Source organism: Neomonachus schauinslandi, chromosome 2, assembly GCF_002201575.2.
Source record: "Neomonachus schauinslandi chromosome 2, ASM220157v2, whole genome shotgun sequence".
Lineage (NCBI taxonomy): Eukaryota > Metazoa > Chordata > Mammalia > Carnivora > Phocidae > Neomonachus > Neomonachus schauinslandi.
Window position 1 is genome coordinate 143,386,253 of NC_058404.1, and position 26,544 is coordinate 143,412,796.

General features: G+C 41.5%; 1 protein-coding gene across 2 annotated transcripts in view; it reads right to left on the reverse strand.

Moving 5' to 3' along the window:
• The window catches only part of USO1 (USO1 vesicle transport factor), a 91,400-nt gene extending 78,022 nt beyond the window's left edge, over positions 1-13,378 (reverse strand). For both annotated transcript variants that reach the window (XM_021702330.2, XM_021702329.1), the window contains exon 1: positions 13,086-13,378. In XM_021702330.2, coding sequence (XP_021558005.1) covers positions 13,086-13,151 — 66 coding nt within the window. In that variant the 5' untranslated portion in view covers positions 13,152-13,378. The remainder of the gene's footprint in view (positions 1-13,085) is intronic.
• Between the last annotated feature and the right edge of the window lie 13,166 nt (positions 13,379-26,544).

Here is a 26,544-nt window from a genome sequence, read left to right on the forward strand (position 1 = left end):
GTAGGGAAGCAGACGGAATGATTATGTTATACCATCAGAAGGGAAAAGGGCAGTATTTCAAAGTTAAAGGATTAATTTATTCAGTGTCTCAAATGGGATCCTGAGGTGAGGGACTTTGTTACTAGCAACTCACTATCTCAGAAACCAACCAAGGAAGCCAACTCATAGTTTAAAGCAAAATTCATAAATTTACTGGGTATTTGAAGTCACAAACTCTTGTCTGAGTCCTCAACACTCTCATTGACATGATGGCAGGGGCACCTGGGTGGCTTAGTCGGTTAAGCATTTGCCTTTGGCTTAGGTCATGATTCCAGGGGTTGGGCTTTCTGCTCAGCAGAGAGCCTGCTTCTCCCTGTCCCTCAGCCTGCTGCTCCCCCTGCTTGTGCTCTGTCAAATAAATAAAATCTTAAAAAAAAAAAAAAATATATATATATATACATATATATACATATATATATATATATATAAATAAAACTGTGGGGAGAGAAGGGCACCTGGGTGGCTCAGTCGGTTAACTGGCTGCCTCCGGCTCAGGTCATGATCTCAGGGTCCTGAGAGAGAGCCCCATATTGGGGTCCCTGCTCAGTGGGAGTCTGCTTCTCCCTCTCCCTCTGTGCTCCCTCTGCTTGTGCTCTTTTGCTCACACGCTCTTTCTCTCTCTCAAATAAATAAACAAAATCTTTAAAACTAAATTCTGTGGGGGAAAAATCTGTTTACTGATTAGTGAATAGAAATATCCTAATACCTACTGTTAAAATTTTCAAGATTATTTATTTGGGCAGGGGAAGGCACAGGGAGACAGAATCTCAAGCAGACTCCCAACTGAGCGCAGAGTCTGATGCAGGGCTCTATCTCACAACCCTGAGATCATGACCTGAGCCAAAACCAAGAGTCAGATGCTTAACCAACTGTGCCACCCAGGCACCCCTATTAAATTTAAAACAAAACAAAACAAATATCTGTGAATATAATTATGCCACTCTTAAAAAGAAACTCATTTGTATAATAAACATATTGGTAAATGCAAAGAAAATATTCTGGAAGGATGTATGCCAAACTTCACCAGCAATTACCCCTGGTAATGGGAAATGAGACAGTGAAAAGAAGAAGAAAGTGGCAATTTTAGACTACATACTGATATGAATTATTTATAACAAGCATGTTTTCACTATTGCTTCAATAACTAAACAAAAATTTAAAGAAATTTCCAGAATATATTAGATCTAGCTTTTATTCTCTTATGTGCTCTACCATAGCACCTGATGACTCACTGTTCATCTACTTTCTGAATACAGTTGATTCTTGTCATTCATGTAGTTCTATGTTCTGTGAGTGACTATAAACAATGAATTAGCAGATACTGAACCTTTGCATTTAAGAAAAATGCAGAGCTACGTTCCTGTGAGTCTGCGGTCACATTTTCCTCAATCAATCCAATACATAACTTTGTTTTATGTGTATTTCTTTAAAGACATCTTTTTCAGTACATGTCCTTGATTCATTAACACTGAACTCACAGCACCAGCACTATTACTCATGCCTGAAGGAAGCTTATCTAACACACATACTTTCTGTGAAAACACCACAGCCTTCTTATGCTTAGGAACACTAGACAGCACTTCCACATTATGCTTAGGGGTCATTTTTAACAGCGAAATCACAAACAAAAAGCACAAAAACGACACTAAATAGACTGTGAAAAGGACACTGGTTTAATATGAGAGTTGAAACAAGAAGGTAGAACATCTCTTTCTTTGACCTCAAATTGGGACATACACATCAGGTGACTCAAACCTTTCACTACCCTACACATGCCCACAAATGACCTGAAAGTGCTACTTATATTGATTTTGGAGTTACAAATAAATTTTAACAGATAGGTGAATTTACAAATATGGAATCCATGAATAACAAGGATTGACTGAACCTTAAATATCTTGCTAAGTCTGTATCATCATCTGCAAGATGGAAGAATAAACTAGATAAACTCTAAGGCTGCTTAATACTCAAAACTTAGATTAAGTTAAAAATACTCAATTTTAGGGGCGCCTGGGTGGCTCAGTCATTAAGCGTCTGCCTTCGGCTCAGGTCATGATCCCAGGGTCCTGGGATCAAGCCCCGCATTGGGCTCCCTGCTGGGCGGGAAGCCTGCTTCTCCCTCTCCCACTCCCCCTGCTTGTGTTCCCTCTCTCGTTGTGTCTCTCTGTCCTATAAATAAATAAAATCTTAAAAAAAACCCCAAAAACTCAATTTTTCCTAATCAGTAATTATGTATTTGTTTGGTATACTATTTGAAAAATCTATTTGGCCTATGACACTGATATAATGTTTAAGCCAACATTTCTTTTTCTTTTTTTTAAAGATTTTATTTATTTGACAGAGAGAGACACAGCGAGAGAGGGAACACAAGCAGGGGGAGTGGGAGAGGGAGAAGCAGGCTTCCTGCTGAGCAGGGAGCCGGAGGTGGGGCTCGATCCCAGGACCCCGGGATCATGACCTGGGCCGAAGGCAGACGCTTAACGACTGAGCCACCCAGGTGCCCCTTAAGCAAACATTTCAAAATTGAAAGATTTCATATAAAAATCCAGATTTCCACCTTTTCTTGAAGAAAATTAGCCTGATAGCTAATGACAACTAATACTGTATTTCACACAATTTAAGAAGCCATCAATTATAAGATCCATCGTCTTTTTTAAATAATCTCTATGGCCAATGTGGGGCTCGAACTCACAAATGCCACATTGAGAGTTGTATGCTCTACTGACTGAGCCAGCCAGGCGCCCCAAGATCCACCAGTTTTTAATGTAACACCAAGAAAAAAGATATACTGCCAATTATAATTACATGATGCAATCTGATTTCAGAGCTGTTTACACGTTAATGTGCATCTCAGAATTGTTAAAATATGGCAATATATACCACTTAGTATGTGCCAGTCTTTTCTAAAGATCTATATATTTTTAAATTCATTTAATCTACACAAAACCCTATACAATAGGCACTATTATTATCCCACATTTTAGAGGTGAGGAAACAGAGGCACAGTGGGTAAGCCCAAGTTCACAAAACTAGTAAGTGGTTGCATGGAATTCAAAGCCAAGCAGTTTGAGTGCTTAACCATTACATTAAATTGGCTCTCTGAGCCTACATTTCTGGAGGCAACAACTGGCTGGAGTTGAGCTCCATCTACACTGTCAAGCCAGGATGTGCAGGCTCCAGTTTCATCCAGAGCTCTGCTCTCTTCTAACCTGACCTGCTGGATTGAACAATGATGTTACACAACTGACACTGTTGGGATTTGAGTTTGTGGACTCTTGCATTAAACAACAGAATACTATTTATTAACAAAAACAGTTCTAAAAAGAAAAAACATATTTGAATAAAATTTGACTCAGAGTTAAGTTTAATTTAGAAGGATCAGAAAGGGGTAATAAGGAAAAACTCAAAGACAGTAGTTCTTCAATTAGTTTGTATCATGCGAAGTATTAGGTGTTCTGAGAGATAAATACAATGATGCATTGGACATGTATCCTGTTATCAAGATGCTTTTAGGGGCGCCTGGGTGGCTCAATTGTTAAGCGTCTCCCTTCGGCTCAGGTCATGATCCCAGGGTCCTGGGATCAAGCCCCGCATCGGGCTCCCTGCTGGGCGGGAAGCCTGCTTCTCCCTCTCCCACTCCCCCTGCTTGTGTTCCCTCTCTCGTTGTGTCTCTCTGTGTCAAATAAATAACATCTTTTAAAAAAAAAAAAGATGCTTTTATAGTCTAAGTATAGTGTGGTTAACAAAGTAACTGAAAATCTGATATTTTAAATAATTCTAGTAAAGTGGCTCTATGTTTTAATATGCAAAGATCTCCAGGACATATCAATGAAAAAGGTAAGCTGCAAAACACTATAAACAGTATGTCGTTTATGAAAAAAAGATAAATATGTTCACACAAATACATAATTCTATATTGTACAAATGCATAATTATTCATAAAACTCTGGAAGGATTTATACCACATTAAGAATCATGGTTATGGGGTGCCTGGATGGCTCAGTCGTTGGGCATCTGCCTTCGGCTCAGGTCATGATCCCAGGGTCCTGGGATGGAGCCCCACTTCTGGCTCCCTGCTCAGCGGGAAGCCTGCTTCTCCCTCTCCCACTCCCCCTGCTTGTGTTCCCTCTCTTGCTCTCTCTCTCTCAAATGGATGAATAAAATCTTTAAAAAAAAGAAAAAAGAAAAAAGAATCATGGTTATTTCTGGGGGCACCTAGGTGGTGCAGTTGGTTAAGTGTTCAGACTCTTGGTTTCGGCTCAGGTCGTGACTCAGGGTTGTGGGACTAAGCCCCATGAAGGGCTCTGCGCTCAGTATGGAGTCAACTTGGGATTCCCTCTCCCTCCCCCTATCTCCTGCTTGCACGCCTGCTCTCTCTCTCTCAATTAAATAAATAAATCTTAAAAAAAAAAAAGCCTCATGGTTATTTCTGCAAAGAGAACTGAAATTAAAGATGGTAGTCAAAGGGGCCTTAAAGTTTACTAGTACTGTTTGCCATTTTGTGTCATAAAAAAATTAAAAAGCTAATTAGTAAAATAGTATGTATAACATAATGCAACTCATGGAGGTGATTACGTATCAGAACTATTCATTGTTTTTAGTAATCGCCATGTGACATTCACAATTTTACCAAGAAAAATTTGAAAAGGACAAATAATCCACTAACAATTGGTAAATTGAGCATAATCAGAATGACAGCCTAATAACTGGAATTTAGTATCTGTTTGTTATTTGCTAACCAATAGTTCCATTTATTTTTATTCAGATATACACAAAGGGACCAAAAAAGCAGCAGTGGGAATAGGAGTGACTAGGAAAGAAAAAAGTGAGATGAGGAATGTGAAAATGAAAAACCACTGAAAAGTAAAAAGGGAAAAAAGGAAGGTGGCATAAAACTAGCATGCTGAAGGTACGGTTACAATTTAAAGACACTGACATAATGTAGTTTGCCGTATTTCCTCACAATTCCTAACAGAAACCCTTATTTTTTTAAAGTATTCAGTAACTACTTAACTGACATGCAAAAAATAAAGAACAGGAATGCCAGTTAAAAAAATCTAACTCAATTATTCCATCATATTTATTCAATAAATGTTTATCAAGCATCTAATACCAACATATTTGATCATATAACTGCCTTCATGAAACTTAAAACTAGTAATAGTTACAGCTTCCCTGGAGAGAACTTCCCCAACCACGACTATTTACTGTAGAACTTAAATAGGGGCACCAGGGTGGTTCAGTCGGTTGAGCGTTGGCCTTTGGCTTAGGTCATGATCCCAGGGTCCTGGGATTGAGCCCCATGTCAGGCTCCCTGCTCAGCGGGGAGTCTGCTTCTCCCTCTTCCTCTGCCTGCGTTCACTCTTCCCTCTCTCTCTCTCTGTGTCAACTAAATAAATAAAATCTTAAAAAAAAAAATAATTCATGTTAACCAATAGCCAATTCATTTACATTGCTTTAATGGAACAAAAAAAATTAGTGTTCTAGAACACAAGAAGAACCAGAAATTTATTTTAAATTGAAACTCTACAATTCAGAAGATTTTATAAAACAAGCAAAAGTCTTATCAGTATTATCTTTAGATGACCTAAATTATTAAGATCTAAAAAAAATGTGAGAACATTACAAAGTCAAACACCAGTCTCTTCACAAAATAAATCCAATGACTCTAACACACTCTATTTCCATTACAGTTAACAATAAGTCAGCCAAGGTAATATGCTGCTTCATTTATTCTCCATGCTTTCTCTAAGAAATGAACAATGCTTTCCGAAAATACATTCTTTCCAAGCAAGGCATCATTATGTAACTTGTCTACCAACTAACCTAACACAAATGCTAGCATCTCAAAGTCTTAACACCACAAAAGGTTTCAAGTTAAAGGTAACTTTTGGTACAAAAATGTTTATAGCATTTCTGCCTGAGGTATAAAAATATAAGCAGGCCTTTTCTAGGATTTTCACAACAGACAAAAAAAAGATGCAGTATAAACAACAGAAGGTAAATGAGTAAAGAAAGAAAAATGGTACTTCCTATCAGCAAATTTACATAAGAAATTATTTTATTCTCTCCTAAAAGATAATCAGATTCAAGATTATAATTAATTATCAAACCATAAAGCACTAGGTATCTGGTGCTTTATCTTTTAGGTATTTAAATGGGCAACACCTCAAAAACTACATAAAACAGATGCTAATGAAAGACTTCTTAAATGTAGCATTCCTTTAAAAAATATATTCTCGGGGCGCCTGGATAGCTCAGTTTAAGGGTCTGCCTTTGGCTCAGGTCATGATCTCAGGGTCCTGGGATCCAGCCTGGCATCCAGCCTGGCATAGGGCTCCCTGCTAGGCGGGAAGCCTGCTTCTCCCTCTCCCACTCCCCCTGCTTGTGTTCTCTCTCTCTCGCTGTTTCTCTCTCTGTCAAATAAATAAATAAAATCTTTAAAAAATAAATAAATAAAAAATATATTCTCTAGGACAATTTTTCCTAAAGTATATTCTTCAGAACACTCAGATCCACAAGGTTTCCTGAGGAAAAAAAGGGATCTGGTCAAATAAAATTGGCAAACACAACTTACTTTATATCTCCATCTTGAAAATATTTGTAAACTGCTTAATAAACCTTGTATAGGGGCGCCTGGGTGGCTCAGCCCTTTAGCGTCTGCCTTCAGCTCAGGTCACAACCCCGGAGTCCTGGGATCGAGCCCTCCATCGGGCTCCTTGCTCAGCGGGGAGCCTGCTTCTCCCTCTCCCACTCCCCCTGCTTGTGTTCCCTCTCTCGCTGTCTCTCTCTCTCTGTCAAAAAATAAATAAAAAAAAAATCTATAAAAAAACACAAACAACTTAAATAAATAAATAAATAAATAAACCTTGTATAAATGTTAGGTTTTTTGTTTTGTTTTTGATCATCACCCAGCACACTTCATTGGTAACAAATTTAGGTACATCCATTCACTTTTTTTGGAACATACATTGGTACTGGTAGCATGTCTAATATTTAAATGATTCTAGTTTTTTAAAATTGCCCTTAATAATCTATATATTAACCTTCAAAAAAGCCATGTAGTTTTCAATAGACACTACATAAAAAGAATATGAGACATCTTTGGTTGGATACAGAAGTGATCAAAACACAAATCATTATTATGGTTTTCTCTGACACTGTTATTGCAAGAGAGCCAAGAGAGAAAACACATTGCAGTGATGACACTGACCTGGTTATTAATGTAGAATATGAAACTCGAACCCAAATAAGAGTTTCGGACTATACATTTATAGTAATGTGGTATAAAATATGCTTGACCAAACCAAAACCATTTTGAAATTTAAGCACACATTCCTTAATAATAATTTTTATTATAAGAAAGTATAGCTGTCTCTATATTGTTAGCTCTTCTGCTTTTTAAGCCAGCTGATCAAAGTTTGATTTAAAAAGAGATGACTTTGGGCCACCTGGCTGGTTCAGTCAGTACAGCATGTGACTCCTGATCTTGGGGTCATGAGTTCAAGCCCCACAAAGGGCCTGGAGCTTACTTTAAAAAGAAAAAAAGAAAGAGAGACAACTTCTCAGTACGGTAATTCCACACACTTTTTCAGGACTTAAGCAACTTTTATGCCTTGGAATACAACTTGAGAAAAGAAACTCCCCCCACCCCATGATTTACCATCAAATGTTAATACTTGGGATTTTTTTTTTTTAAGATTTTATTTATTTGAGAGAGAGTGAAAGAGAGTGAGAAAGCGGGGTGAGCAGCAGAGGGAGAAGCAGACTTCCCACTGAGCAGGGAACCCGATGCGGGGCTCCATCCCAGGACCCCGAGATCATGACCTGAGCTAAAGGCAGCGGCTTAACTGACTGAGCCACCCAGGCACCCCTAATAATGTTTTTTAAAAAGCTAGTTTCTTGGGGCGCCTGGGTGGCTCAGTCGTTGGGCATCTGCCTTCGGCTCAGGTCATGATCCCGGGGTCCTGGGATCGAGCCCCGCATCGGGCTCCCTGCTCCGCGGGAAGCCTGCTTCTCCCTCTCCCACTCCCCCTGCTTGTGTTCCCTCTCTCGCTGTGTCTCTGTCAAATAAATAAATAAAATCTTTTAAAAAAAATAAATAAATAAAAAATAAAAAGCTAGTTTCTTGAAAATCCCATGTGTTGGGGCACCTGGGTGGCTCAGTCAGTTAAGCGGCTGCCTTCAGCTCAGCATGATCCCGGGGTCCTGGGATCGAGCCCCATGTTGGGCTCTCTGCTCAGCGGGGAGTCTGCTTCTCTCTCTCCCTCTGCCTGCCACTCTGCCTGCTTGTACTCTCTCTGTCAAATAAATAAAATCTAAAAAAAAGGTTATTAGTTGAAAGGTAGACAGAAAATTAACTATGTATGCATACAAAAAAATAAGTAGGAGTTTTAGTATAATTAGTGTTTATTTGCACCAGTATGTCCAGCCTAAGGAGGCTTCAATCACCAGAAATCAGTGCCTTTCTCTAAGGCGAAAAAGAGAAATCAAATTTAAAAGTATTTGACTCTAAGGGGCACCTGGCTGGCTCAGTTGGAAAAGCATGCGAACTCTTAATCTCAGGGTCATGAGTTCAAGCCCCGCAATGGGTGTAGACATTACTTAAACAAATAAAACTTTTTTAAAACACGTATTCGACTCTAAAATATGCAAAGTTTAATGAGGATGAAATTCTAGACTTAAAATATTTAAAATTTTATAGAATTACTTATCATATGATACAAATACAAGTATTTACTACTTTGTCTCTAGAGAACATCTTAATACCAATCCAAAGTTACTCTTAAAAGTTAGGTACTATAAAATCAATAATAGGGGCACCTGGCTGGCTCAGTCAGTAAAGCATGCAATTCTTGATCTCGGGGTTGTAAACTTGAGCCCCACGTTGGGTGTAAAGATTACTTAAAAATGAAATCTTTAAAAAAAATCAATAAGGTAACTCTAACACATTTAGAAGATATACTTAAGTTCACTAAGTGAAAACAGGAAAACGGGGCAACCCTCTCGGGTCCCCTCCCTCTTGGGGAGCTTCGTATTATCACTCAATATTATTCAATAAACTGCTTTGCTGCCCACCAAAAAAAAAAGAAAAAGAAAGCAGTAAAAGCACAGTAAATTTGAAAAATCCCTTAAATAAAAAGTTTGACAAATGGACATCAATCATTCTAGAACTTTGATTCCTACAGTCTTTAAAAGGTATTGTTTTAGCACCTAGTAATTTGTAAGCTGTTATGATCATAGATGTGGGATTTCTTTCATATAACACTGTAATTCATTCATTCATTTATTGAAGATTTATTTATTTTAGAGACAGAGACAGAGAGTGAGCAAGTACAAGCAGGGGGAGGGGCAGAGGGAGAGAATCTCAAGCCGACTCCTCACTGAGCTCGGAGCCCAACACAGGGCTCGATCTCATGACCCTGAGATCATGATCTGAGCTGAAATCAAGAGGCGGACTAACTGACTGAGCCACCCAGACACCCCTATAATTCATTCAACAAATACTTATTGAATATCTACTACTATGGAAAAACAAAGATTAAAATACTTATGAACTCTTCCCTAAAGACATTTAAGAGTCTAGAAAAGATGAAACATACAAATAGTAGAAAGCTTAAGAAATGCACAATGTAGTTAAAATGTGAAGACTGCTCAGAGGGGAAAGAGATTATCTGCAGTTTGATGGGAGGGAAAATAAGGGTGGATTTAAAACACCTGAGTGGCTCAGTTGGCTAAGCATCCGACTCTTGATTTTGGTTCAGGTCATGACCTCAGGGTCCTGAGATGGAGGCAACGTCAGGTCAGGCTCTGCGCCAGTCGTGGAGCCTGCTTAGGATTCGCTCCCTCTCTCTCCCTCTGCCCCTGCCCACCTCCTACCCCCAACCACCTGGCACAGAATTGCACTCTCTCTCTCTTAAAAAAAAAAAAAAATTTTAAGGACAGCTAGACTTTAGGGGTGTCTGACTGGCTCAGTCGCTACAGCATGCAACTCTTCATCTCAGGGTTGTAAGTTTGAGCCCCACACTGGGTGTATATATTACTTAAAATTTTTTTAAAAATCTTTAACAAAAAAAATAATAAACAAGATATAAAAAAAATAAAGTAAAATAAAGGACGGGTAGACCTTAGACAAAGAGGCTTTCTGCTGGAGAAAAGCACAAAAGATGGAAAACCACAATGAAAATAATTTTACAGAAATGGAAAAAATTACAAAATATTAAACAATAATGTGTAAGTTGGAGGTTCCCAATTCTGGCAACTTGAATACCCCGACCTGATCAAATCACCAATTAAAATATCTAAAATTGTACCACTCATTCTACTGATGCTCTACAAACATACTTACAAATTAGTGACCCATAAGCCTTTTTACCCATTATATTTCCTAATGGAATGAGATGGTGAAACAAACTTAATTCACACTGTAACTTGGGAGTAAACTTTTAATTCTCTCCATAAGACAAATTACTTTTCCAATTTTGAGTATACATGCTCAAAGTTAGGCAAGAACAAGGACCCTCACTTTCCTTTCAGTTTACATAAACAACATACACAAGTGATACTCAAGCTTCATTTTGAAATCACGGTGTAAAAATTATGTTGTTCCATTCACTATGGCAAGATCAGTGTTCTAGTCTCAGCTCTGTAATACTGTGCAAGTTGCTTTAGTGATCTGTGCCTAACTTGTAAAATGAGGGGGTTCAATCTGGATGATCTGCAAAGGACCTTCTAACTTTAAAATCCTATACTCAACTGTACGCCATCTTTTCTACAGAAGTCATTGTGACAAGGCCAACTGTTTAAAAAAAAAGAATAGTCTTCCTCTAAAAACATGTAATAAAGGGGCGCCTGGGTGGCTCAGTCGTTAAGCGTCCGCCTTCAGCTCAGGTCATGATCTCAGGGTCCTGGGATCGAGCCCCACATCGGGCTCCCTGCTCCGCAGGAGGCCTGCTTCTCCCTCTCCCACTCCCCCTGCTTGTGTTCCCTCTCTCGCTGTGTCTCTCTCTGTCAAATAAATAAATAAAATCTTTAAAAAAAAAACAAAAAAAACATGTAATAAAAACTACCCTTTATTGAGCACATGCTAAGTGCCAGGCTCTATTTACTTTTTTTTTTCTTAAGATTTTATTTATTTCTTTGAGAGAGAGAGACAGAGCTAGAGAGCACAAGCATAGGAGAGGAAGAAGCAGACTCCCTCCTGAGCAGGGAGCCCCCAACGGCGCTCGATCCCAGGACTCTGGGATCATGACCTGAGCCAAAGGCAGATGCTTAACCGACTGAGCCCACCCAGGCTCTATTTTTTATTTCACTTAATCCTCATTTACACCCATAAAAGCAGGCGGTTTCCTTACTTTACTCACAGGGTGTTATCCATCTCTTGCCTGGTCCAGTCAAATTAGAGGTGAAAGACAAGGATTCAAATCAAGGTCTAAATCCGAAGCACTTTCTAATAAACCATACTTGCTGCCTCAAACAAAAAATATCAGAAATAAAATAAATGAACACAAGCTGAAGAAGTAGGCTGTGACTCTGGTAATCTGTAGAGAGCATTGTCTTATAATAGGGCAGTTTGGGTGCCTTGTAGCCATGTGGGAGCAGACAAAAGAAGTCAAATATCAGTGTGTGTGTGTGTGTGTGTGTGTGTGCATGTGTGCACACATGAAATCTCCTGATTTTCAAATGAAGGAAAAGAGATTCACCAGCTTTCAACTTCTGCTTTAAACTGTTCTAATCCAGATGTGAGAGATTAATTTTAATATTAGATACATTTCCAAAATTCCCAAATATTAAAATGAGCATCAGCAAGAAAACCTAGGCTGAGAAGTAAGGCAAACCATGGTTGAATCCTGGCTCTACTACTACTAACAGTGTGGCCCTGGTCAAGTTACTTCACCTCTCTAAACCTCGTTTCTTCATTTGTCAAGTGAAGGTACTATCATCCATCTTGCAGGGTGGTTAGATTAATGGAGAATACAGACTATAATAAAGAGCTCAGCATAGTACCTACCTCACGGTAAGAACTTGACAAATGAAAGCTATTATTATCCTTCAAGATCCTGATAACACAGAACATAGGACCTATGTTCACAGACATCCCAATTATGTCTATGAATACTACCCAAAGTTTACCTTTAAAATGTCATACTTTCTCACTTTTCTGTAGATCTAAAATTATTCTCAAATAGTTTATTTTTAAAATGTCACACACACTCACTTCTAATAGAAACTAACCAAACTGCAAAGGAAGTTTATCCTAAACCTAACGTTGAACCAACTACCAAATACTGTTTTCAGTGGTTAACAAGTTTTTAAAGTGACGCTGCAAATCGTGTTACCAAGGGTTCAGACTTCTGAATGGAGTGAGTGTAAGGGAAAGCCAGGGATGTGTCCCAAAGCGGTTTGAGCGCGAAATACCCCTGTAAGTCCTAGCGAATATTTCCCAAATGGCATAGAGTTGGAGGAGCCCGAAAAACGAGGTCTGAACTAATAACACCTGGCAGAACGACCTTCCTCCAGTTGAAGGGACAGGAGCAGGTGGCTTTGTGACCCCAAACTATCGTTTTATTCTTAGCCACACGCTCGAGTCAGCAGCTGGGTTTTAAACCTTGCAGTCTTCCCCCATGTGCCATTCCTGGCTGCGACGGAGGGAGCAGGACTTCAGGTTCCTCTCGGCCAGTGGAGACAGGCGAAAGGAGGCAAGGGCCCGCGGCCCCGAGGAGTATAGGAGACAGGTCGAGCCACCTGAGCCCAGGATCGAGCCCTTCCCGGGCGGCACCACCCGAGGACCACCCTCCACGCCGGGCCTGTGGAGCTTTGCGGCGCGGCTTCTGTCAGCCTGGCCGAAACGCCGCGGTGGGGGCTGCGCTGGGGGCGTAAGGGAATAACTCGGGGGTTTCAGCAGAGAAAGGGAGGCAAAGGGAGAGGCGGCATGTGGACCCCCAGCCCACGGCGGGGCGCGGGAAGTCACCTCCAGGCCCCCGAATCCTTCGTCCCGTTCCTGCCCGAACCCTTCCCAAGTCCCGGACCCATCGCGCTCCTCTCACCGTCTCGATTTCTGTGTGCTGGGGTCCGGCACTCTGACCCCCCATTACCCCGCGGAGGAAATTCATCTTGTCGCTCAGCCACCGGCTCTACCGGCCCCTTCGGGAAAGAAAAGGTAACTTTCCCTGCCCTCAGCAGGGCCTGGCCCCCAAGCCCGCACTCTGCACTCCCCGGCCGCTACCACCAACGCCTCCTACTCCGCGGCCGGCCGCTCCAGCCCCCTAAGCCCGGAAACAGCCGCCACCACTAGTCAAGATGCGCATGCGCGGGGACGTGGCATTACGTGGCGGCTCGAAGGGCGAAGGCAAAGGGGAAAAGTAGGCGAGAGGAGGCCGGTAGCCCGTATCCGCCCAAGCCCCGCCCACTGCGCAGGTCCCGCCTCCCTCGGCAGAGACACGCCTCCTACTCCCGCCCTTCGCGGGTAGCTACTGCTGGCCCCAACCACCCACGTGGTCGAAGCCCGGCCCTGCCGGCTGGAGAGAATCCCGGTAGTATACGTGTTTTGGCTTGCGGGGTGTTTAATTGTCGCCGAAAGGGACTTACTGCAAGCTATCGAATCTGGGGTCGTATTTTGTTGAGTCGAAAGTGAAATTTTACTTCGGCCGACGTGACAGGTAAGGGGTCCCGGCCTCTGGGAGGGTTCGTTTTGTTTTGCGGTTTGGCAGAATGAGCCTTACGGCCTCCTGATCCTAGTAAATTGCATTTCTTTACAGGGCTTTGTTTGGTGGTAAAAAGGGTGCTAGAGCCCCCTCATCCCACTGCCACCGGAGGGCGCATTTCTCAGTTCTTGCTCTTCAAACCTGTTATAAAAGGAATTCCTAGATCCTAACACCAGGTACGCCGCTCTTTTCAAGTGGTGTGAGGTGGAAACCGATCGAACCCTGCCTGCATTTAGTTTGTTAGAGAAACTACATTGATCTGTAGTGTCAGTTTGGCAGCTAGTAGCATAATATTTTGTTATTAACTTTCAACCCCTGCATTTTCAGTGTTTTTTTTAAAACATGAAAAATATCATTTTTTTCCAAAATGGAATGCCCTGTCCTTTTCGAAATGAGATTGCCCAGGTAGGTACACATTCCTGGAGTATTCTTGTAAATTTCTTGAGCTTAAAAAGCATAGAGTCGAGTTAGCTTACTAATTCATACACCTCTCCGCTTGGATCCCCTACAGGTTTCAAATTCAACATTTAAAATTGACCTCATCATCTTCCCCAGCCTCCATTAAAGGAAAAAAAAAATCAATATGCTTCTTTGTGCCTTGCCACCCTCAACAGTACCACTAGCCAAATAATTGCCTAAGCTACAAGGAGGACACTGGGGGGAATCTTATGTTCTGGATTTCACCCCCACATGTCCAGTATTCAAGTCCTTTCATTTCTGTTTATAGAATATTTCTCAAACAGGTCCCATGCTCTTCATCCTCTCTGCCTCTGACATAGTTTATGTTCTCATCATTTTTCACCACGATTATAGCAGTAGCTTCCTAACTAGTTTGTCTGCATTCAAGCCCTGGCTTCTGTCCAGTCCAGTCTCCAGTCCAGTCACCCTTGGATGAGCCTAACAACCACAAAACATCTGTCCATGTTGGTACTTTTCTTAAAATCCTCCGGTGGTTGTCCACCTGCTCCATAATAAAATCCAGTCTCTGTAGCTTGGCATACAGGCCTGTTATGTTCTGGCTCCTATCTTTCCAGCTCCCGCCTCCCCCACATACTCTGCAATTATGCCTGGATATGCCCTTCCCCTCCCACTTCCTCATCAAGGAAACTCCTACTGGTTCCTTAAGACTTAACTCTGGCGTCATCTGAAAAACTTTTCCTGAAATTCAGATACATATGTCTGTGATAGCCCTTTGCAGTTAATATGTGGAAAGCACTCGAAAAATGCTTGTGAAGCCAAACTGTTAAGGGCAGGACTATGTTTTTCATTTTTGTATCTCTGTATGGTTGGCACTGTCATAAAAGGTGATGTTGATGGATAAATGAAGAAGACATGGATATATGAATATTATGCCGAGGAGGAGGGTCCTTTTTTCATCTGTGAGGTGGAATTGTAGATAACAGATACCACAGAGGCTATGGTGCGGGTTGCTTTCCTGCTGCCAAGGTTTTGTTTTTTTTTTTTTTTTTTAATGTTTTTATTTATTTATTCATGAGAGTCAGAGAGAGAGAGGCAGAGGCAGAGGGAGAGGGAGGCTCCCCGCAGAGCAGGGAGCCTGATGCAGGGCTCGATCCCAGGACCCTGGGATCATGACCTGAGCTGAAGGCAGACGCTTAACCATCTGAGCCACCCAGGCGCCCCATCCTGCTGCCAAGGTTTTAAGCTTGGGTGACTTGCAGAATGGTTGGGATCATACTGCACTAAGCGTTGTCTTCTGCTTTAAAACTGGACGCTTGACATTTGCTTCAGACATTTTCCGTGGGGGCATTTTATTGCAGCCTAAAAAAGTGACCAATAAATGCTCAGCATTGCTATTCCCAAGTAATTGTGTGCCAAGAACCTCACTCAGTCTCTAAGCCCCACGCCTTCCTGAGCCTCTCCTCACCTTCCTGTGCCTCACTCTACCCCATAATCTGGAGTGGAGCTTATGGATATCTACTGCATGTATTCTTTCATAATAAAAAAACAGTGCTTTGACATTTTAGCTAAATTCTTTTAAGGCACCGACCTTGTCAAAGTGCCCTGCTTCATTTTAAACTGGTGAGTATTGTAGGTCAGTAACAGCATACTGTGAGTTTTCCCTCCAGTTGACCTGTTTTCTTCCCTGATAGCATCCCCTGGGCGGGAAGGACTGTGGGCAGGAGGGATGGACAGTTGCGTCCAGAAGAGGTGACGGTTGAACCCTCATTCTGCCCCTGACCTCAGAGTCTTGCCTCTGTGTTGGTGTCTGGCAAGGGGTGGAGCTGCTCACTACTTCCAGTCTCAAGAGGAAGTAGAGAGCGGGGCGCCTGGGTGGCTCAGTCTTTAAGCGTCTGCCTTTGGCTCAGGTCATGATCTCGGGGTCCTGGGATCGAGCCCCACATCGGGCTCCCTGATCGGCGGGAGGCCTGCTTCTCCCTCTCCCACTCCCCCTGCTTGTGTTCCCTCTCTCGCTGTGTCTCTCTCTATCAAATAAATAAATAAAATCTTGAAAAAAAAAAAGAGGAAGTAGACAGGGTACAGTAGCTAATTTGTCCCTCATTTGGGGTCTGAAAGGGGAGCAGAGGCATCATGACTGTGGAATAGCCATGAAATGGACTCCTTATTTAAGAGAAAGGGAGTTACATATAAATGTACTTCCACTAATTTTATAGAGAAAAGTCAAGGATCTTGTCTTGTTCCTGTTTGTACCCTTTAATCATTTAGTATAATTCCTTTAGTATGATAAATGTTCAAGTTTCTTAAGGAAAGGAAGAGAAAACATGAAAAAGTTGTGACTACCTAACTTACGCCATTTATACTTAGGAGTTCCATAAATCTAAACGTTCCGGATAAGAATGCCACAAATCATTAAAATACACATAATCAAAATTTTTAACTTGGGTGAATAAAAGTGGTTTTTCTTTTTCTTTTTTTTTTAAAGATTTTATTTATTTATTCATGAGAGACAGAGAGAGAGAGAGAGACAGAGGCAGAGGGAGAAGCAGGCTCCCCGCGGAGCAGGGAGCCCGATGCGGGACTCGATCCCAGGACCCTGGGATCATGACCTGAGCTGAAGGCAGACGCTTAACCGACTGAGCCACCCAGGCGTCCCAAAAGTGGTTTTTCTTTAAACCAAACCTGATAACAAAGCAACTAACAAAATTAACTGGTTTGTAATTCATTTTTTAAATTGCTTCCTTACAATCCCCTACTTCAGTGTCTCTTCAGTGGCCCACTTTCCCGATCCTTTCTTACTTTCTCATGGCAAACTCAACAAAGCAATGAAATATAATTACACAAGATTGTTTTTTGGTTGGAGGGATGGTGGTGTGGTTGAGTATTGTCTATACCTGCTTAGAAAGATGAGATGATAATTTGTATTTGAAATACACCAGACACAGGTCTTTAGAGACTAATTACTGCAAAGTCAGTGTCCAAAAACATTGTTTTGTTTTTTGTTTTTAAGTCAACTCTCGCACAACATGAGGCTTGAACTCGTGACCCAGAGATCAAGAGTCGCATACTCTACCAACTGAGCCAACCAGGTGCCCCCAAAAACATTGTTGATACTATTATGCATTACTGTCCATTAACCAAACAACATACAGAAAAATTACTAACGATGAGGCAGGTATTGAAATTCATAATCAATAATAACAATGTTAAACACGTAGGTGGTGTGCCTTATTTACCAGGCTCTGTCTATCCAAAATGTTTTACATAAAATACTTAATCCTCACAACAACCTTAGGAGGTGGGTAGTGAGAATTGCTCCATTTTACAGATGGTGAAACAAACAGAGAATAATTTGCCTGCTGTCATACAGCTAGGAAGTGGCAGAGGTAAGACATAAATCCGAGATCTGGCTCCAAAGCCTGTGTTCGTAGGTACTATACTACCCAGCCTTTTGTACACTCAAGGCAATGATCATGCACTAAGTAGAAATATGGCCTGTGAGTCTCTATATAATCTGGCCCCTCTGTTATCCCCCAGAATTCATCTCCTGCTACATTCCCTCCACTCTAGCTGCACTAGCAACTTGTGTTTCTGAAACTTACTCTCCCCTTGTTCTTTTCCTGTATTGGGGATGCTGCTATTCCATCATGTAGAGGAATGGCTGGCTCCTTCACTGGTTTAATTAAGTCTGCTCAGATGTTACCTAGGTCTCTCCTGACTGTTGTAAGTTGCAGTTTCCCCATACTCCTTCTCCCTCTGCTCTGCTTATTTTCCTCTGTAGCACTTGTCAGTGTGATACGGTATTTTCCCATATGTATTATTTGGGAAATATTTCCCAAATATTTTCCCATATGTATTATTTTCCTATATTTCATCAGACCTAAGACACCATTAAGTGTCCCTCTGAGAAAGAAAAAAATTAAGCCCTCCCAATTGTCAGATGCATCTACCAAAAGATGCATCCCAATTTCAGATCTCATAAAATGTGAAAAAAACGTTCATTGTAGGACTCATGGAGTATAGTATATATTTTACATCTTTATCTTGTTTATCGTCTATATCTTCCTTGCCAGCAGAATGTAAGTCCATAGGGCAGTGATTTTAGTCCTTTTGTGAAATGCATTATGCTATATGCTTAGCACAGTATCTGACACATAGTAAGCACTTGGTAACTCTGATGGGTGAATGAATTCCCCAGATGAGGAAATTCCTGCTTTCAGCCTGTGTGCATGGGAGCAGAAATTCTGCAGCATTGCTAAGCATTGCGTGGCAGCCCCGCTTCCTCAATAGAGTCTGTATCAGGGTCCTCAGAAAATTTTATGAACATGCTAATTTTAGCTGATGAATATTTTGTTGGCCTTTTTTTTTTTTTTTTAATTTTATTTATTCATTTGACAGAGAAAGACACAGTGAGAGAGGGAACACAAGCAGGGGGAGTGGGAGAGGGAGAAGCAGGCTCCCCGCAGAGCAGGGAGCCCGATGCGGGGCTCGATCCCAGGACCCTGAGATCATGACCTGAGCCGAAGGTAGACGCTCAACGACTGAGCCACCCAGGCGCCCCATTTTGTTGGCCTTTCATGACTAACTTAATAATTCATGTTTAGTCATATGTAAAGGTAAATGTTCTGTGGGAGAAAGAATTTGTATTTTTAGGATTAGATCTCAGCGCACTGGGAGAACCATCTCAACCTCCCAATGGTCAGCTTACCTTGCTTGGAGATTCACACTAATAAATGGTTTTCTTCTCCCTCTTCTCCTCCTCCTCCTCCTTCCCTTCCTCCTCCTTTTCTAAGACACGTAATACATTCACATGGTTAAAATAAAAAGTACAAAAGGGTATATAGTAAAAAGTTCCCCTACTGAATTCCTTGGCTACACAGGCAATCAATGTAAACCGTTCTTGTTTATCCTTCTAGATAGTCAAATATGTATATTTAATCCCTCTGTCTTTCTCTTTCTTTAAAATAACATAAATAAATGTAGCACATCATATATGCTGTTCTACACCTTTATCCCATTTAATATATCTTGGAGATTGTTCCCGGTCAGTATGTAGAGAGTGTACATATCTTTATCCTTATTGTGTCCCATGAAGTGCTTTTCAAAATATTATTTTATTTCTTTAAAGATTTTATTTATTGGGGCGCCTGGGTGGCTCAATTGGTTAAGCAACTGCCTTCCGCTCAGGTCATGGTCCTGGAGTCTCTGGATTGAGCCCCACGTCGGCTCCCTGCTCTGCGGGAAGCCTGCTTCTCCCTCTCCCACTCCCCCTGCTTGTGTTCCCTCTCTCGCTGTGTCTCTCTCTGTCAAATAAATAAATAAAATCTTTAAAAAAAAAGGAAAAATTACTTTAATATCTGAAACATAGTAAGTACTCAGTAAAGGTTGGAGTGGCGAGCCAGATCATCTTTGTGCGCTATCATTTTCTCAAAAACTGAACTATAAAGATATTTCTCTATAATTATACTTAACTGAAACTATATTGACTGATGTCACTGGAAAGTCTGTTACTTTAGATATGGTTTAATCTGGGGCATCAAGACAATGTCCCCAGGATCTGGGCTTCCTCTATTTCTGGGCTCTGCTCTTTTTATCGGTTTCTTTCTCTGGCTACATACAGGGGCAAGACAGCTGTCAGTTCTGTAATCTCTCAGGTCCAAGTTCATCATTGAAGACTCCTAACCTCTCTGCTCGTGACTCGTCGCATCTGGCTGAGTCATGTGCCCACGTGTTGGGTCAATTCCTATAGCCCAGTGCGTGAGATACATTGATTGGCCTTCATTCATGTGCCCACCTCCAAAGCCAGCAGTGAGAGTCCTCAGTTCATCTCAAAGCATAAGGCATAAGAATAGGGGAACAGGGACTTTCTTCAAAGGAAATCTGGAATACTGTGCCAGGGGAAAGTTTATCAGGATAGAAAAAACAATAGATGTTCACTATGCCCTAATGGACTTGACTGCTTGCCAATTTTTTTTGAAAAATATTTTTTCAGCAGTGCTACTAACATATTGCTAGCCTCGGTTCTGTTTCTCTGCAAAAGGTTCAAAAGATCATACTGCATTATGTAATAAAAGTAACTTCACATTGCGTTGTATTTCTGTCTACAAGCAAAGCTGTATCTTTACCCTTTAAAAAAAAATGTGGTCCAGGTGTGTTTTCATTTTTGAGAAAATACAATAAACCAAATTGTTTACTTAGGAAACATCTAAATTGGGAGATCCCATTTTCAGTTCCAAAGGACTTTTTATAAAACGATTTATTGAGGGACGGATTTATCAGATCCAGGCCCCGGGACTCTTGCCCACTGTGGAGAATTTGCGTTCACCTCCTCACCACACCCACGATCTTCCAGCTAGCCCAACAGGCAGGTCTTGAATAGTTAGGATGGGGTTTTTACCGTCTCAGTCCATTGCTAGGACAAATCCTTTGAAGTTCACAATCCTGGCTGATGCCAAGATTCCATGGAAGCTTAAGATGGTTTATTATGGAGTCGCTGCCACGTCTACCAGCAATCCATGATCCCAGAGCAAGTTGCAGCTGACCTAATTCATTTGTCTGAGTCTATGGCCCAAGTGAGTACATGTGAGGGGATGGGGTGCCTGGGGACTCTGTAGGGTGTCTCCTGAGATCAGAATACAGTCTGTGAAGGTAGATGGGGCTGCCAGGCCAGCAGGATGGTTAGCTGACCCGGACCAGAACTTTTCAAAGCCAGCCCACACCTCCAAAGTCCATTCTCTCCCCAATTCCGGCCCTTTAATGAAGTTGACTATGAGGTGCCAATGGCCTGTGGTTGTTGAATACATCACACATAATTGGGGGTGGGCTCAGTAACTTGCAGATATTAGTTAAAGGGTCCAGAACCAACACAGGCAGATGGTTTGAGAAAAGAGGGAGTTGGTTAAGGACATAATTCTCTGCCAGGGGCTCAGGTGTCCATTGCAGAGAAATGGAAGATTAGAAGATCATGAGCAGAGAGGCAAAGAAGAGAAGTCTCTTCAGCCTGACCATTCCCTGATGCTGTCTTGCTGGGATCTCATAAACACCACCCTAGTTGTAGGTAGTATTAAGAGCTAGAAGAGCTGCAGCTTGCTCTCCCCACTACCCTCTCCCCACCTCCAATATTCTCATACACACATGGCTTTTCCAGGGCAGGACCATAGCCTGTTGGACCCAAGTGCTCCAGACCCAAGTCCTAAAACTCCTCCCTCTTCCCCAGGTATGTGAATAGTGACTCCTAAGTAGATCAGAGTCCAAGGTCCCAATAGGTCACTGCCGCAGCCAGTCTCCTTCCTGTGAGGGCCCTGCTATCTAGGTCTGGTTCTAGTATCTGGGTCAGAGCAAAATGACTCTCCTGGTATTTTGGTACTTATTTCATGGTATAGTAAGTTTCAAGATCTTTGTTTTTACAAAGTTCATAATTCATACCTTTCAAAACAAATCAATAAAACTACACATTTAAAACATTTCCTTGTAATAGAAATGAGTGATTCTAAGCTCCACTGTGTCCTTGCAGGACTTAGTGCCTTCCTGCAGCTTTAGCTCCCCTGCCTGGAGCTTTTAGAATCTGCTCCTCTGGATTGCTGTTCAGCTCCCTGTATTTGATTTTTCCCTGCCAGTCTGGGAAGGATGGCCCCTCCTGTGGGCTAACTCCTGTCTTCCCCAGCAGAATGAGCCACTTTGTTCATAGAGCTTTTCTCTTGGAATCCATAGGCCCCCTCCTCCTTTTTGGGGGGTGGGACGGGGTGGGGAGCTGGGCTTGCAGGAGCTGACTGATAAGATGAGAAGGGCTTCTATGAAGAAGAGAGGAGGCAGAGAAGAGGAAGGGGATAGAGTGGCGAGAGATCTGAGAAACTCAATGGAACTGCTGACTAATCTCTGCAGCTAGAGTATTACACCCACAGAAACAGTTGTGTGTGTGTGTGTGTGTTTTTTTCTCAGTACTTAAAATAGCTCCGTATAAGCAGAATACTGAAAACAGTTGTGCTTGGGTTCTTGAACTCCTGATTCAGCAAACTACTGGGTGTCTGTCCTCTGGGAGAGGTGCCGCTATAGGTACTCTCCTGTGTGCCTATCCTCCTGAAAGGCTAGAAATCCTTATTCCTATTTCCCAGAGACAGAAGCCTGGGCTTCAGCATGGCATGGGTCAGAAAGGCAAGTTTTGTTTGCAAACCGAGACAGACCTGGGTTTTCATTCTCATCTTGCCACTTTTGGACAGTGTCGCCTTGGGGAAGTGACTTAACATTGCTGTATCAGTTGGGATGACCGTGTGCTGCAACAAATCACAGGAAACCCAAGAGTGTCTTAGACGAATTAGGAGGGAGGAAGAACAGGGCTGGCATGGAGTAGCTCTAAGATGTCATCTGTGGTCTAAGCTGGAATCTTTCTGCTCAGCCATCCCCGGCTTGAGGCTTTTATCTCTGTGGTGACAAGCTAGCTGCTTCATCTCCAGCATGGCATCCTTATTCTGGAAAGGAAGAAGAGCAAAGGTGAAGGGCCAAAAATAAATAAATAAAGATTCTTATAGTAAAGAAGGAAGAATAAACACAGAATAAGCAACTTGCCAACCTAGAAGCATCACTGTAAGGATTAAATAACGCTTGTAAAACATCTACCAAGAAGCCAGTAACATGGTTGATACTTAAAAATACCCCTCCCCAACTAGTGGGGACAGGTTTTTATTTATTTGGGTTTTTTTAAATCACTTGTAGTCACACAGGTAATAAATAGAACAGGTAATAAATAGTCACTACACCTTAGTTACCTTTTACTGGTTTGGAAATTCTGTATTTTCTCGAATCCTTTGCATCTCTTCAGCTATACAACTAAAACTACCTCTATGCTGCATTAATCTACACAACGGAGGAGTGGTTGTTCTAGGACCATTTACTAGGACAGCATTATGTGTATATTAAATAAGAACTTGATGCAAATTTCTTTATATTTGGGCATATTCACCTCCTTAGAGTCTAAGACATTTGTTCTTCGTTGGGGGAATGGCTCTTCATTCCCCCAGGGATAATCATTTGGAAAGATCTGGGAGGAGAAAGTGGTTAGAGAATAATGGCATTTGCTCAGTCTTATAAATAAACACAACTGTATGTTTTATTGATTCTTTGCAGTTTTTAAAATATTTAACAGAGAGAGGGAACTGTAAAAACCTTTCCTCTTCTGTCAGTGATAATACTTGGAATTTTAAAATTCCCTTGTCACAGAATCAGTATGTAAGATTATGAAAATTTAATACCAATTGGCAGCAAAGTCTCACTTCAGTTAACTGAGGATTTTACACTGAACATCAGGGAATAATAATATCAGTACAGGACAAAAAGTGATGGTAGAAAAATAATAAATCAGGATTCAAATTATATACACTGAATGATCATAGCTAAGTTTAAAATATAAGCATAGGGAGGCGCCTGGGTGGCTCAGTGGGTTAAGCATCTGATTCTTGATTTTGGCTCAGGTCGTGATCTCAGGGTCGTGTGATCAAGCCCTGCATTGGGCTCTGCACTCAGGGGAGAGTCTGCTTGAGATTCTCTCCCTCTCCCTCTGCCCCTCTCCCTACTCGTGCACATGCTCCCTCTCTCTAAGATAAATAAAAATCTTTTAAAAATAAGTAAATAAATAAAAATAAAATATAAGCATAGGAAGAAGCAAAGGTGTGAATTCAGAGTGGTTGTATTTTGGTAGGAAGATCCTAGGTAATGTTTTCCTCTTTCAACTGTTCCATCATTTCCACTGGATAATTATTTTTTTAACAAGCATGCTTTAAAAAAAATCACAAATAGGGGCACCTGGGTGGCTCAGTTTGTTAAGTGTCTGCCTTCAGCTCAGGTCATGATTTCAGGGTCCTGGGATCGAGCCCCGCATCAGGCTCCCTACTCAGTGGGGAGCCTGCTTTTCCCTCTCCTGCTCCCCCTGCTTGTGCTCACTCTCTGTCAAATAATTAAATAAAATCTTTAAAAAAAATAAAAAATAAAAGTTTAAAAAATAAAATAAAAATTTTTAAAAATCACAAATAATAAGAAACTTAGGAAAGATATTAAATAGAAACAGTTTTGGAAGAGAAACATCTGGAGCCCTGATAAAACTATTGATTTGCTTGGGAGAAGAAGCCCAGCGGGCCCCATATTGCAGCTAATGCCTGAGCCTGAATTTCATTTCATCCACTTTGATACCATCTCTCTTCTTCCTTTCCTTTATTTATCTGCTCTTTTCCTCTTAATATAAGGTAGGTGACAAGATTCATTGTAAGAAAAAGACCATTTTTTTAAATTATGTTAGTCACCATACAATACATCATTAGTTTTTATGTAGTGTTCCATGATTCATTCTGCATAAGAAAAAGACCATTTTATATAGTAGAACGAACATTATACTTTAAAGCCAGACAGACTTGGATTTGAATCCTGACATCACCATTTATTCATTCAACAAACATTATTTGAGCAACTACTATGCCATGCACGGTCTTTGGCACTGAGGATTCAACAATGATTAGAAACAGACAACAATGTCTGCCTTTATGTAATATATATTCCAGTAGGGGAAGACCATGTGGGTTAAGAGGCCCTGAAAAGACCCCTAGATCAAAAAGTATCTGCCTAACCCAATAATTACAGTGCATAAAAGTATGCTTTGAAGGACTTTGGATCAACAAATATCTTCTTTTAAAGTGCAAATGTCAGGGGCACCTGGGTGGCTCAGTCGGTTAAGCATCTGTCTTCGGCTCGGGTCATGATCCCAGCGTCCTGGGATCGAATTCCGCATCGGGCTCTCTGCTCTGTGGGGAGTCTACTTCTCCCTCTGTCCCTCCTCCCACTCATTCTCCTCTCTCTCTAGAAAAAAAAAAGTGGAAATATCAGTGGGAAAAGTACATCATCATTAGACTAAACGGTCCTTTATGTATTAGCATAAATTAATTCTGTCGTATCTTTTTTTTCTATCATATGTCTTAAATGCTAAATGAGAGCCATGCTTTGCAAGAATAAACATTTTAATTGAAGAGAGGACCATTAGATAATATTCAGGAAGGGTAGACTTGAGTGGGTTTCAGAGTAGGCAGTATGAGTATCCTGTGGCAACAGGTAACTTAGGAAGGGCACATTGAGAAAAGAACAATGATAAGATTCTGGAAACAAATTTTACCCTTAACACATGAGTTTGTCTTGGGGAAAGATCCAAAAGTCTTCCCAAGTTTAGGTACTACCTTTCTTTCTTCCTTATCTTTGCAGCCACATCTTTTTGAGAGTACCTTATAGCCTGGATATTCCAGATTCTGGAATATAGAGGGATATATCGGTAGCCTTCCCAAATCCTTCTCATTGTCAAATACTCCTACTAGAGTGTACCATCTCCTCCACAAAATGAGTAAGGTATAAATAAAGAAAAAAATAGTAAGAGGCACCTTACTATTTATTTATTTTAGAGAGAAAGAGCAAGAGCGTGGGTGGGGGGTTGGAGGGGGAAGGGAGGGGCAGAGGGAGAGAGAGAATCCCAAGCAGACTCTCTGCCCAGCACAGAGCCCGCCATGGGGCTCGATCTCACGACCCTGAGATCATGACCTCAGCCAAAATCAGTGTTGGGCACTTAACCAACTGAGCCACCCCAGGCACCCCAATAAATAAATCTTAAAAAAAAAAAAAGAAAGAAATAGAAAGAATAACAGCCCCATTGAGGTACAAAGGCCGGACCTCTGCTTATTCGGTAACTTGCCTCTTGCTCACATATTTAAGTGAAAATTCACTAATAAAATTTAAAATATGTAGATGCCAATATTCTGCTGTCACTTATAGCTACATCTCTACATCCTCCCTCTGGTTCACCCTTCACCTCCTTCACTGTGATGCCTCTATTTCCATTATTCTGAAATTGCACCATGGAAGGTTGTAAAGGTTGAGTTCTAGGACAGTCTACAGCCGCTCCTGTTTAAAGGAACAACAACAACAACAACAAAGAATTCAGGTAAAAGAAGGGTCTATTGTAAGGATATAGGGGAATCTTAAAGGAAATAGGCAGGAAGTACAGCCCAGCCTCATGAGAACTGCAGAGTCAACATAAGGATACTCTATGTGGGGGGGTGGGGGGGGTTGTGTGTGTGTGGTGTGCAGTTCAGGTCTGTCAAGCTTCATATTCTCTTTCCTATGCTTTTTTCCATGAGTCTGTTCCACTGTCTTGCTTCTTTCCTCCTCCTCGCTTTCTCTGCTGACTCATGGCCCCTCTGCTGCCATTATGTTAAGCTTGCAAGTGGCATTAGCTTGCCACTGCCCCAACCCTGGCCCAAACTCACCAGAACCTCACAGCCCAGCTCCTTGTAACTGACTCCGTAAGACTCTGGAAATCTGATCGGCTCAGCTTGCATCAGGTGTTTATTGTGGCCCAGGT